The sequence below is a fragment of the Pseudophryne corroboree genome, chromosome 6, assembly GCF_028390025.1.
Source record: "Pseudophryne corroboree isolate aPseCor3 chromosome 6, aPseCor3.hap2, whole genome shotgun sequence".
Lineage (NCBI taxonomy): Eukaryota > Metazoa > Chordata > Amphibia > Anura > Myobatrachidae > Pseudophryne > Pseudophryne corroboree.
The window spans coordinates 84,989,617-85,003,897 of NC_086449.1; the positions used below are offsets into that span (position 1 = coordinate 84,989,617).

Genomic DNA, 14,281 nt, shown 5'->3' on the forward strand with positions numbered 1-14,281 from the left:
TGGAGTCCTCCAAGTCACTTGTAGCCGCAGGCACTACAATAGGCTGGTTCAGATGAAATGCTGACACCACCTTAGGGAGAAAATGCGGACGAGTCCGCAGTTCTGCCCTGTCCGAATGGAAAATCAGATATGGGCTTTTGTAAGATAAAGCTGCCAATTCTGACACTCTCCTGGCAGAAGCCAGGGCTAGAAGCATGGTCACTTTCCATGTGAGATATTTCAAATCCACCTTTTTTAGTGGTTCAAACCAATGAGATTTTAGGAAGTCCAAAACCACATTTAGATCCCACGGTGCCACTGGAGGCACCACAGGAGGCTGTATATGCAGCACTCCCTTAACAAAGGTCTGGACTTCAGGGACTGAAGCCAATTCTTTTTGAAAGAAAATCGACAGGGCCGAAATTTGAACCTTAATAGATCCCAATTTGAGACCCATTGACAATCCTGATTGCAGGAAATGTAGGAATCGACCCAGTTGAAATTCCTCCGTCGGAGCACTCCGATCTTCGCACCACGCAACATATTTTCGCCAAATTCGGTGATAATGTTGCACGGTTACTTCCTTCCTTGCTTTAATCAAAGTAGGAATGACTTCTTCCGGCATGCCTCTTTCCTTTAGGATCCGGCGTTCAACCGCCATGCCGTCAAACGCAGCCGCGGTAAGTCTTGAAACAGACAGGGACCCTGCTGAAGCAAGTCCCTCCTTAGAGGTAGAGGCCACGGATCTTCCGTGATCATCTCTTGAAGTTCCGGGTACCAAGTCCTCCTTGGCCAATCCGGAACCACTAGTATCGTTCTTACGCCTCTTTGCCGTATAATTCTCAATACTTTTGGTATGAGAGGCAGAGGAGGAAACACATACACCGACTGGTACACCCAAGGCGTTACCAGCGCGTCCACAGCTATTGCCTGCGGATCTCTTGACCTGGCGCAATACCTGTCCAGTTTTTTGTTGAGGCGAGACGCCATCATGTCCACCATTGGTCTTTCCCAACGGGTTACCAGCATGTGGAAGACTTCTGGATGAAGTCCCCACTCTCCCGGGTGAAGATCGTGTCTGCTGAGGAAGTCTGCTTCCCAGTTGTCCACTCCCGGGATGAACACTGCTGACAGTGCTATCACATGATTCTCTGCCCAGCGAAGAATCCTTGCAGCTTCTGCCATTGCCCTCCTGCTTCTTGTGCCGCCCTGTCTGTTCACATGGGCGACTGCCGTGATGTTGTCCGACTGGATCAATACCGGTTTTCCCTGAAGCAGAGGTTCTGCCTGGTTTAGAGCATTGTATATTGCTCTTAGTTCCAGAATGTTTATGTGAAGAGACGTTTCCAGGCTCGTCCATACTCCCTGGAAGTTTCTTCCTTGTGTGACTGCTCCCCAGCCTCTCAGGCTGGCGTCCGTGGTCACCAGGATCCAATCCTGTATGCCGAATCTGCGGCCCTCCAATAGATGAGCACACTGCAACCACCACAGAAGAGACACCCTTGTCCTTGGAGACAGGGTTATCCGTAGGTGCATCTGAAGATGCGACCCTGACCATTTGTCCAACAGATCCCTTTGGAAAATTCTTGCGTGGAATCTGCCGAATGGAATCGCTTCGTAAGAAGCCACCATTTTTCCCAGGACTCTTGTGCATTGATGTACAGACACCTTTCCTGGTTTTAGGAGGTTCCTGACAAGCTCGGATAACTCCTTGGCTTTTTCCTCCGGGAGAAAAACCTTTTTCTGAACCGTGTCCAGAATCATCCCTAGGAACAGCAGACGAGTTGTCGGCATTAACTGGGATTTTGGAATATTCAGAATCCACCCGTGCTGTTTTAGCACTTCTTGAGACAGTGCTAATCCCATCTCTAGCTGTTCTCTGGACCTCGCCCTTATTAGGAGATCGTCCAAGTATGGGATAATTAATACGCCTTTTCTTCGAAGAAGAATCATCATCTCGGCCATTACCTTTGTAAAGATCCGAGGTGCCGTGGACAATCCGAACGGCAGCGTCTGAAACTGATAGTGACAGTTTTGTACAACGAACCTGAGGTACCCCTGGTGTGAGGGGTAAATTGGAACGTGGAGATACGCATCCTTGATGTCCAAGGATACCATAAAGTCCCCCTCTTCCAGGTTCGCTATCACTGTTCTGAGTGACTCCATTTTGAACTTGAACTTCTTTATGTACAGGTTCAAGGACTTCAGATTTAAAATAGGCCTTACCGAGCCATCCGGCTTCGGTACCACAAAAAGAGTGGAATAATACCCCTTCCCTTGTTGCAGAAGAGGTACCTTGACTATCACCTGCTGAGAGTACAGCTTGTGAATGGCTTCCAACACCGTCTCCCTTTCGGAGGGGGACGTTGGTAAAGCAGACCTCAGGAAACGGCGAGGTGGATCTGTCTCTAATTCCAACCTGTATCCCTGAGATATTATCTGCAGGATCCAGGGATCTACTTGCGAGTGAGCCCACTGCGCGCTGTAATTTTTGAGACGACCGCCCACCGTCCCCGAGTCCGCTTGAGAAGCCCCAGCGTCATGCTGAGGCTTTTGTAGAAGCCGGGGAGGGCTTCTGATCCTGGGAAGGAGCTGCGTGTTGCTGTCTCTTCCCTCGACCTTTGCCTCGTGGCAAATATGAATAGCCCTTTGCTCTCTTATTTTTAAAGGAACGAAAGGGCTGCGGTTGAAAAGTCGGTGCCTTTTTCTGTTGGGGAGTGACTTGAGGTAGAAAGGTGGATTTCCCGGCTGTAGCCGTGGCCACCAAATCTGATAGACCGACTCCAAATAACTCCTCCCCCTTATACGGCAAAACTTCCATATGCCGTTTTGAATCCGCATCGCCTGTCCACTGTCGCGTCCATAAAGCTCTTCTGGCCGAAATGGACATAGCACTTACCCGTGATGCCAGTGTGCATATATCCCTCTGTGCATCACGCATATAAAGAAATGCATCCTTTATTTGTTCTAACGACAGTAAAATATTGTCCCTGTCCAGGGTATCAATATTTTCAATCAGGGATTCTGACCAAACTACCCCCGCACTGCCCATCCAGGCAGTTGCTACAGCTGGTCGTAGTATAACACCTGCATGTGTGTATATACTTTTTTGGATATTTTCCATCCTCCTATCTGATGGATCTTTAAGTGCGGCCGTCTCAGGAGAGGGTAACGCCACTTGTTTAGATAAGCGTGTTAGCGCCTTGTCCACCCTAGGAGGTGTTTCCCAGCGCTCCCTAACCTCTGGCGGGAAAGGGTATAATGCCAATAATTTCTTTGAAATTATCAGCTTTTTATCAGGGGCAACCCACGCTTCATTACACACGTCATTTAGTTCTTCTGATTCAGGAAAAACTATAGGTAGTTTTTTCATACCCCACATAATACCCTGTTTAGTGGTACCTGTAGTATCAGCTAAATGTAACGCCTCCTTCATTGCCAAAATCATATAACGTGTGGCCCTACTGGAAAATACGGTTGATTCGTCACCGTCACCACTGGAGTCATCGCCTGTGTCTGGGTCTGTGTCGACCGACTGAGGCAAAGGGCGTTTCACAGCCCCTGACGGTGTTTGAGTCGCCTGGACAGGCACTAATTGATTGTCCGGCCGTCTCATGTCGTCAAACGACTGCTTTAGCGTGTTGACACTATCCCGTAGTTCCATAAATAAAGGCATCCATTCTGGTGTCGACCCCCTAGGAGGTGACATCCCCATATTTGGCAATTGCTCCGCCTCCACACCAATATCGTCCTCATACATGTCGACACACACGTACCGACACACAGCAGACACACAGGGAATGCTCCTAATGAAGACAGGACCCACTAGCCCTTTGGGGAGACAGAGGGAGAGTTTGCCAGCACACACCAAAAGCGCTATATATATATCAGGGATAGCCTTATAATAAGTGCTCCCCTATAGCTGCTTTGTTATATAAAAATATCGCCATAAATTTGCCCCCCCTCTCTGTTTTACCCTGTTTCTGTAGTGCAGTGCAGGGGAGAGACCTGGGAGCCGTCCTGACCAGCGGAGCTGTGAGAGGAAATGGCGCCGTGTGCTGAGGAGATAGGCCCCGCCCCTTTTCCGGCGGGCTCGTCTCCCGCTATTTTGAGAAATCAGGCAGGGGTTAAATATCTCCATATAGCCTCTAGGGCTATATGTGAGGTATTTTTAGCCTTTATAGGTACTCATTTTGCCTCCCAGGGCGCCCCCCTCCCAGCGCCCTGCACCCTCAGTGACTGCCGTGTGAAGTGTGCTGAGAGGAAAATGGCGCACAGCTGCAGTGCTGTGCGCTACCTTTAGAAGACTGCAGGAGTCTTCAGCCGCCGATTCTGGACCTCTTCTGTCTTCAGCATCTGCAAGGGGGCCGGCGGCGCGGCTCCGGTGACCATCCAGGCTGTACCTGTGATCGTCCCTCTGGAGCTTGATGTCCAGTAGCCAAGAAGCCAATCCATCCTGCACGCAGGTGAGTTGACTCCTTCTCCCCTCAGTCCCTCGCTGCAGTGATCCTGTTGCCAGCAGGAATCACTGTAACATAAAAAACCTAGCTAAACTTTCTCTAAGCAGCTCTTTAGGAGAGCCACCTAGATTGCACCCTTCTCGGCCGGGCACAAAAATCTAACTGGAGTCTGGAGGAGGGTCATAGGGGGAGGAGCCAGTGCACACCACCTGATCGGAAAAGCTTTACTTTTTGTGCCCTGTCTCCTGCGGAGCCGCTATTCCCCATGGTCCTTTCAGGAACCCCAGCATCCACTAGGACGATAGAGAAATATGTGTGCTTAAGGCCAAATCTACGCAGCCTACCGTTCCATGGACACAGATGTGTCTGAAATACACAGGACACTGCATCACTTGTACTTGCAGAAATACGTTCCCAAAAGTACTGGATAAGGCACAAACTCTCCACGTCATTATCAGTGGCAGCCATGATATTGGTGCATGTGTAACCCTGGGTCAGATTCAGTAGTATGCAAGCCCAATGCAAGGAGAGACACATAAGGCATGGCTCTAATCAGGCGCTACCAAGGGTGGGTTGTCTCCAGCAGCTGTTTGATGTAAGGGGGGTGGGCAGAGTCAATCCCCAAGAAAAAACAGTAGAACAACCATGAATATAAAACCAGCACTCAAGCCAATCTCATATACCATGTTTTCATCCCATCAGATTCACTGTGATATATTATTGTGAATGGTATGTGAGATTTGCTTGAGCACGATATTTTATAATCATTGTTGATATGCGGTCCATAAACCCAATGGTTTGCGTACTTCTCTGAAGACGGCGTATGTGCAGAACGGGTCCTGCTTCGCTGCTCACACTGCCCCCAAGTGGCAGCAAGAATGACATGCTGTGGTCGTTTGGGGGCGACGATGGGGAGAGTTCTGCAAAGCAGGGGCATGTCGCTCCTGTTCTGCAGGTGTGCCAAGGCCAGTGCCTGTAGATTACCTGACCACAGCAAGGCAAGAACTCCGGCCATCCTGTAACCTGATGGTTAGTCAGATGGCTGATGGTTTTGTACAGAGATGAAATGCAGAGTGCTCAGACGCAGCAGCGGATCACAGACGCTAATACCCCTTTCACACAGACAATTAAATAGTTCCACCCGGTAATTTCATGAAACACACAGGTCCTTTTTCTGTGTGAAAGGGTCAAGCCGTGTTGTAATTCCTGGGAGTTCGACCCTGGAATTTACCAGGGTCGGAGATACGGGAATTATGACACAGGCTGACCCTTTCACACAGACAAAATACCCGTGTTGATCTGCAAATTACCGGGTTGAAATTCTCGACCCAGCAATTTGCATGTCTGTGTGAAAGGGGGCGAAATCAGGCAAGTCCCGGCAAAACTACCCGCCATTGCCGGGACTTTCAGACATTTCTGTGTGAAAGGGGTATCAGTAACACAAGGCACCTCAGCGTGTACATACAGCAGCTGTGCTATGTGTGCCGCCTCCATCTCTGAATCAGCTCCTGTATGCCAGCTTTTATTTGCAAAAGGAAGTCCCATAATAGCAACAACGGGCCTGATCCAGGGGGGCACACAGGTGCATGTCGGCTGCACCACTGGACCTTCCAGTGACCCTATGCTGTCTCAGACTCAGCTGCTCACCTAACACCCCAGGACCTCTGCAGCTGCAAACAAATGAGCAGTGACTGATTAGGCGACGCCCAGAACACGGTCCTGATACCCCTTTCGTAGGCCACGCCCCCTTTTCGGGAGCGTGCACGACTTCGCCGCGCGAGTGTCCCGCTCCACAGGAAAAGAAAGTTGGGAGGTATGGCATAGCATTCACCTGAGTCCGGCCTATCGTCCTGCAGGCACGAATATATGGAAGAGGCAAGCGTCAAATCAGCCCAACAGGTTTATTTTACGGGTGGTCTTCTGTATGCCGGCGGTCGGGCTCCCGGCGCTCAGTATACCGGCACCGGGAGCCCGACAGCCGGCATACCGACACTTATTTTCCCTCGTGGGGGTCCACGACCCCCATAGAGGGAGAATAAAATAGTGTGGCGCGCGTAGCGCGCCACCGTGCCCGTAGCGTGGCGAGCGCAGCGAGCCCGCAAGGGGCTCATTTGCGCTCGCCACACTGTCGGTAAGCCGGCGGTCGGCCTCCCGGCGCCGGTATGCTGGTCACCGGGAGCCCGACCGCCGGCCAGCCGTAGTGAACCCTTATTTTACTGCTCTGGTGATTCCTGCCCTCACACATAACGTAAGCCGCGTACTGCCAGTGAGGGGTACACAGACTCACACTGACTGCGCTCACTCACTTGAGTGGTTGGACACTGGAACTCCAGGAGGACGAGTGGACTCGCACACTTCATGATGTTGAAATAGAACAAGAAAGGTTTCTTTCTGCAAAGAGATTAGAAGGCACGTTTATTTATTAGGTACACTGCAAGGCTCCAGGGAAGGAAGTTGCACGATGATGGACGGTAGGGCTTGCAGAGCTTAATTTATATGTTATTCCAGGAGTTAAAACCATGGCCCTCATTCCGAGTTGTTCGCTCGGTATTTTTCATCGCATCGCAGTGAAAATCCGCTTAGTACGCATGCGCAATGTTCGCACTGCGACTGCGCCAAGTAACTTTACTACGAAGAAAGTAATTTTACTCACGGCTTTTTCTTCGCTCCGGCGATCGTAATGTGATTGACAGGAAATGGGTGTTACTGGGCGGAAACACGGCGTTTCAGGGGCGTGTGGCTGAAAACGCTACCGTTTCCGGAAAAAACGCAGGAGTGGCCGGGGAAACGGTGGGAGTGCCTGGGCGAACGCTGGGTGTGTTTGTGACGTCAACCAGGAACGACAAGCACTGAACTGATCGCACAGGCAGAGTAAGTCTGGAGCTACTCTGAAACTGCTAAGTAGTTAGTAATCGCAATATTGCGCATACATCGGTCGCAATTTTAAGAAGCTAAGATTCACTCCCAGTAGGCGGCGGCTTAGCGTGTGTAACTCTGCTAAATTCGCCTTGCGACCGATCAACTCGGAATGAGGGCCCATGTCCTGCCCTGTAAGTTATTGTGGTCTGTAAGTGTACATGGAATGTGTAAGACACTGCATCTCCTTTAGGTGGCCTACAGGTAGAGGACAGTAATACCCACCAGCGGTGTCTATGCAAACCGCCTAATGCAGCACATTCCTGATATATGCCTAATTCAGACCTGATCGCAACATCAAACATTTTCTCTCATGTGCAGTGCAGGTGGGGCAGATGTAACATGTGCAGAGACAGTTAGATTTGGGTGGGGTGTGTTCAAACTGAAATCTCATTTGCAGTGTAAAAATAAAGCAGCCAGTATTTACCCTGCACAGAAACAAAATAACCCACCCAAATCTAATTTTCTCTTACATCTGCCCCACCTGCAGTGCACATGGTTTTGCCCATTAGAGAAAGATTTTGCTTTTGTGATCAGGTCTGAATTAGACCCACAGTCAAGAGAGGCACTCACTACAAAGCCAGCAGTGTGGGGCTGATGGTCACCACCAGTGGTGGCTTTTACCTACGGGCTGCAGGACTGTTGTGTTGAATCACAATAGCGGTGTTAATTTATTTAAAATAGTTATTCAGTAATTCCCCCTCCCAGTCTCTCACACCACACGGTATTGCCTCTAGTTTATAACATCATGGTCACTTACTCGTTGGGGGTGCCGACTTGTCCACAGAACTGTCCCTTGCTGTCAGTAGGGTATATAACCTTCCGTGGATCGCCATAGGTCCAGGCTACAGAAATGACAGAAGATATAGTCACACGCCAATGCCTTTAGGATATGTGATGTCCAGCCAAAATGTACTTCCAGTGTTCTGTAGTCAGTATATCCTATGAACATGCTCCATACTTACATGGGATACACATACAAATCCATTATTATTTTTTATTACCAGTTATTTATATAGCGTACACATATTCCGCAGCGCTGTACAGAGAATATTTGCCCATTCTCATCATTCCCTGCCCCAGTGGAGCTTACAATCTATATTCCCTATCACATGTACACGCACACACATTCACACTAGGGTTAATTTAGTTGGGAGCCAGTTAACAGTATATTTTTGGATTATGGGAGAAAACCGGAGAACCCGGAGGAAACCCACGGAAGTACGGGGAGAATATACAAACTCCACACAGCTAGGGCCATGATGGGAATTGAACCCATGACCTCAGTGCTATGAGGCAATAATGCTTACCATGTAAACCAACCATGGTTTTTAAAAGGGTGGAAATGGGGATTATTTTACTGCAGTAGCCCCTGTTGGAATGCATTTCTGGCCTGTGGGGTGGAGGGTTTGATGGGGGAGTGGAGGAGAGAGGTTAGGTTTCTAGGTACCAATAATGACGGGCATGACTTGGAGCGTTAGGTTATATTGGAAGCAGCGGACTAAATACTCACCCACAATTCCCACCGCTACATATGCTATAATGGCCAGAACAATCAGGATACAGCAGAGGATGTCTGTGCAGCCTCTGTAATACAGGAAAGTGCATTTTTATACATTATTAATATGCAGGAAATCGATGTGATGAAAAAATATTACAGCACATATTATGCACGAATAACACTGGTAAAAAATGGGCATTAATGACATGGGTGTAGCTAGGCCTCGCCTGTCTCTGATGCCCTATACACTTCTATATAAACAATATAGATTTTTATAATTAATTCTAGCTTGATTTTAAGTGCTGAACAGAACAAGAAAGTATTTTACATTTATATGGAAAAATCTATCCTGTACCTAACATAATTAGGGTATGGGTCGTCACACCTTAGGTCGACAGTCATTAGGTCGACCACTATTGGTCGACATGCATTAGATCGACAGGGTCACTAGGTCAAAAGGTCGACATGAGGTGGGGGTTTTTTAACTTTTTTTGGTGTTGTTTTCTTCGTAAAGTGACGGGGAACCTCAATTAGTGCACCGTGATCCCTTGCATGGCTCGCTGCGCTCGCCATGCTTCGGGCAAGGTGCCTCGTTCCCGATTGCAGTCCACGTGGATTGTAAAGTATGAAAAAGTTCAAACATTAAAAAAAAAATAATATGAAAAACTCATGTAGACCTAATGACCATGTCGCCCTAATGCATGTCGACTAATAGTGGTCGACCTAATGACCGTATCCCCATAATTACAATTCAGAATATAACTGGATATACTTGATAATGTAAGTGCATCATACCGGCAGACACTCCTCTGCAGCCGGCTGGGAGAGGATTCTCTGACTTAGCAGAAATACAATGTGGGCTGGGGCATGAAACACAATGGAGTCCGATTCCCCTGAAACTCTGTTACCTTTATTCACAGATTTTGAAGTGCACGAGACCCTTTCAGGTCGCTAAACTAAAGATGTAGTAGAAGGTTAAGGCGTCTGTTGTGGAGTGTGGAAGAAATCATTTACTCTTTTATCAGGGATGCAGCAGAAGGTCAGGGTAACAGCGTACTTTACCTGTTATTCATATCTGAACGTTCTCAAGCCCAGGTAGTAATCAGAAGATTGGGTCATCAGTCACTGAATGTTTGGAGGGATACATTCTTCATCCACGGATTCAGTGCGCAGTGTACAGCATATACACTTTACAATGAACCCTTCCCGTCTCTCTGCCGTCTTTGCCCTACTCCGATGAAATAACTACTCCCTTACATTACACTAAAGGGTTGATGAGGCAGTTTCATATGCCAGTTACACAGGACTGAAATCCCACAGACTTCGGGCTAGTTTTAATCAAAGCTTGGAGACCAATAAAATACCAGCCAATCAGCTCCTCACTGCCATGCTACAGGCTGCGTGAAAAATGACAGGAGCCAACTGCTTGGTACTTTATCTCTCTCTGAGCTTTGTCACATTGTTCTGGGAATCGGATACTCAACACATTTTATGAGCTACTTATCAGTGGACACTTCCATACACCAAACACTAAATATTACTGAAAAAATGAGCGGTAAACGTGCTGTAAATAGGGCTATTTCCTCTTTAAGAGGTGACCAAGTATTCATGTTATAGGGTTTTACCTCATTTCTATGGTTAAAGCTAATAAGCTTATCCAACAGTGATGGCATGGCTCCAGTCAGCAACCCTCAGGCTGCTACTCCTCCGCTCAGGGGAGTGCTGGTATGGTGACGACGTGTGCCAATGTGGCGGAAACATAGCAACCTTGCATCACTTTCTTCACAGAGATTCAGGGAAAATCCTGCATGCAACCCCGCTCCATTAGACTCTCCCCGACCTTGCAAAGCTTCAAATGGGCACTGAAAACCCATCTACTCATCAAAGCGTACCCCTCCGATGCATAACCTAGTCCTGAGGCTGCTCCTCCATCCCCCTGCCTCAAACATCTCTGCTTTGCTTACATACTGCCATCAGGCTACCTCCCACTTGCTTGCACCTCGTGTCATCTGTCTGTCGCCCATTCCAACTAGATTGTTAGCTCTTCAGAGCAGGGCCCTCTTTCCTCTTGTTGTCAAAGCCCTTTTCTCCTCACATTTCACTCGCATCTCTCCCTTACTCAGTGACCATCTTTACCCGCATTTTCTCCTGCTGGTAAAGTCTCCTCTCTATCTATGGCCGCCAGCCCCAAGTAGTACAATGATTACTCCCTCGCTACTTACATCTAAGCTGTATTATGTATGAGAATTGTGGTGCTCTCTGTTACCTGCACTCTATTTTTGTTATTTATTTACTGTAATGCTAAGTTTGTCTCCCTGTACTGTCCTTTGTTCTGCGCTGCAAAACACTTGTGGCGCCTTATAAATATAATATAATAATAATAATAATAATAATAATAATAATAATAAATAATAATGCCGTGTTCTATCAATATCTGCACATTTGTCACTCTCTGGTAATCCCCACATCTATGGAACGCTACTGCACTGACAACCCCTAATAACCTCTACAACTCGCCTTTACCACAATACTGACCCCACAACTTCCTGCCGTACATGTACAAGAACTAGCATAGAAAGCTGACTCTTTGATACCCATTGGGAGCCAATACCTTTAACATAATTTGCTCTAATACCCTGGAGTCCTCCATAAGTGTTGCAATTGAGGAGATTACAGTTAAGGTCATTAGTAGACAATATCGGGGCAGATGTATTAAGCCCGGAGAAGAGATAAAGCAGTGATAAGTGGAAGGTGATAATGCACCAGTCAATCAGCTCCTAACTGTGAATTTACATATTGGAGCCGATTGGCTGGTGCGTTATCACCTTGCACTTATTACTGCTTTATCACTTCTCCAGGCATAATACATCTGCCCTATTTGGTACCCGATATCAGGTTAACTAATTTCATCCTTGGTCCTCTCACCACAGCGCCCCCTACCTGGTGCCACATGTCAGGTCCCTTTATTACTCTTGACCCCCGGCTCACTCTCCCTGACCCCCTTCATCTCTGTGCTGCCACATAACCATCATAAACTTTCCTATCCAACTGCATCACCAATGTACAGTCCACACATCCTCACAAGTTTTCTCTTTCTTCACTTTCCCATCCTCCTGACCACGGGCCATCATAGCTGTGATGCGATATCAAGCAGCCCACCAAGAACCTTTGCAACTATGCAATAGATAGCACCTATCCTTATGTACAAATGCCTATTTACCTATAGACTGTAAGCTTGTGAGCAGGGCCCTCCTACCTCTATTACTGTCTGTTATTACCCAATTTCATGTTTTCATTGTTGTTTCTAACTGTACAGTGCAAGGGAATTTGCTGCGCTATATCAGAAACAGTTAATAAATCAAATTAATGATATTAACCGCACATATGCCGAGGTGGCTTTGGATTGGCAGCACCTGGTTTACGTCACATGCACTTACTCCCATGTTTTGCCTATGAAATACACATTCACTATTAGGCATTAATAAAACAAAAAACACAACTAAACAGTGGCAGCCATTTTGTGGGATGGAGAACGTGTTCAGCCTATCAATTTACTAGTAACATCATTGAGGAATGCTGTACAGTGAATAGTTGGGACTTCATTCTCAAAACAGACACACCCACGAGCCAATGCATTATGCAGACCACCCACCCTCATGCTGGCCACCTACCTGTTATGTATAGGGCCCTTGAAAGTTGGATCGTATTTCTTTGGTTCTCCTAAAAAAAAAAAAAAATGTTCATCCTTTATTATGTACAGAGGAGAAGTGTAAGATGGATGCACAGTTTTATTTTGTCAGAATTGGAAGACCAGATATTTGGAATGCCATAGTAATCCCCCAAGGATACTAAAGCTTTCCTTATACAACACGCATCATAGTGGGAAAGCCAGACCATTTATCATCCCACCACCACTATGTGTATGATCTGTGGCTTGTGCAGATTCTGAACCAAGACATGGGGGGTAATTTAGACCTGATCGCTAGGGTGCGTTATTTGCATCCCTGCGATCAGGTAGTCGGCGCCTACAGGGGGAGGGTATTTGCTGTGTGCAGGTGTGCGACCGCATTTGTAGCAGAGCTGCACAAACATGAGTTTGTGCAGTCTCTGCTCAGCCCAGGACTTACTCAGCCGCTGCGATGATCGGTGCCGGAGCCGACGTCAGAAACCCTCCCTCCAAACGCCTGGTCCCTCCTGCAATTTCCCGGACACTCCTACAAAACGGTCAGTTGCCACCCACAAACGGACTCTCCCTGTCAGTCGTCAGTCACCTTGCGATCGCTTTTTTCGCACCATCCCGTCGTTATGCACCGATGCTCGGTGCAGTCGTCCAATGCGCCGGAACACTGCGGTGCATACGCATGCGCAATACAGACCTGATCGCCCGCTGTGTGAAAACGCACAGCAGCAATCAGGTCTGAATTACCCCCATTGTCGCCTTGTGTGCAAGAATAAAGGACGAGGGTGGAAGAGATAATCTGGGAGGGAAACCAACAGAAATACACAGTTATCTGGCAGTGGTTAATGTTGGATACACTCATACTTTGCATGTTCCTCCCACTGGCTCAGCACAGCTGATGTATAAAGACAGACATATATGTCCTAGCAACCTATTCCATGGATAAAAATTGGATCTCTAAACCAACACAATGCTATTTATATTACCACTCTGCATATTGTACTGTGATACATACTTTTCTATTTGCATTTGTCTAATGGGACATATGCAGACTTTGTCTTAATACAGGAATAGTTTCCACAGCGTTTTAGTAAATCTGCACACAGGGATTACTATTTAGTACAGATGTCATTGTTTTTCTTCTCTTACCCATTACTCCCAAAGTTCACTTTACAACTTTATAAAGATGTAATGAATGCATGTGACGTCAGCAGTGATTGTGTGTGTGTGTGTGGGTGTGTGGGTGCAAGCGTGACCAGTTATGAAAAAGACAGCAAATGCAAAGTAGTGACTAGTGTGTGCCTTTAATTATGTAATAGGAAGTTTGCAATGCTGGGCCTAAATGGAATGGTCACATTCACAGCCCTCAGGCAGTCACATACTGCATGTCATGGGAAAATGGGGGGGGGGGGATAATTCAGACCTGATCGTAGCAGCAAATTTGTTAGCAATTGGGCAAAACCAGGGCCCTCATTCCGAGTTGTTCGCTCGGTATTTTTCATCGCATCGCAATGAAAATCCGCTTAGTACGCATGCGCAATGTTCGCACTGCGACTGCGCCAAGTAACTTTGCTATGTAGAAAGTAATTTTACTCACGGCTTTTTCATCGCTCCGGCGATCGTAATGTGATTGACAGGAAATGGGTGTTACTGGGCGGAAACACGGCGTTTCAGGGGCGTGTGGCTGAAAACGCTACCGTTTCCGGAAAAAACGCAGGAGTGGCCGGAGAAACGGTGGGAGTGCCT

At 47.5% G+C, this 14,281-nt stretch overlaps 1 protein-coding gene across 4 annotated transcripts in view; it reads right to left on the reverse strand.

The window, feature by feature from the left end:
- Positions 1-14,281, reverse strand: part of SLC44A2 (solute carrier family 44 member 2 (CTL2 blood group)) — a 144,980-nt gene that overhangs the window by 42,949 nt on the left and 87,750 nt on the right. For all 4 annotated transcript variants that reach the window (XM_063931400.1, XM_063931401.1, XM_063931402.1 and 1 more), the window contains exons 2-5: positions 12,528-12,576; positions 8,869-8,942; positions 8,116-8,200; positions 6,746-6,830 (exon numbers count right to left, since the gene is read on the reverse strand). In XM_063931400.1, the coding sequence (XP_063787470.1) occupies positions 6,746-6,830; positions 8,116-8,200; positions 8,869-8,942; positions 12,528-12,576 (293 nt within the window). The remainder of the gene's footprint in view (positions 1-6,745; positions 6,831-8,115; positions 8,201-8,868; positions 8,943-12,527; positions 12,577-14,281) is intronic.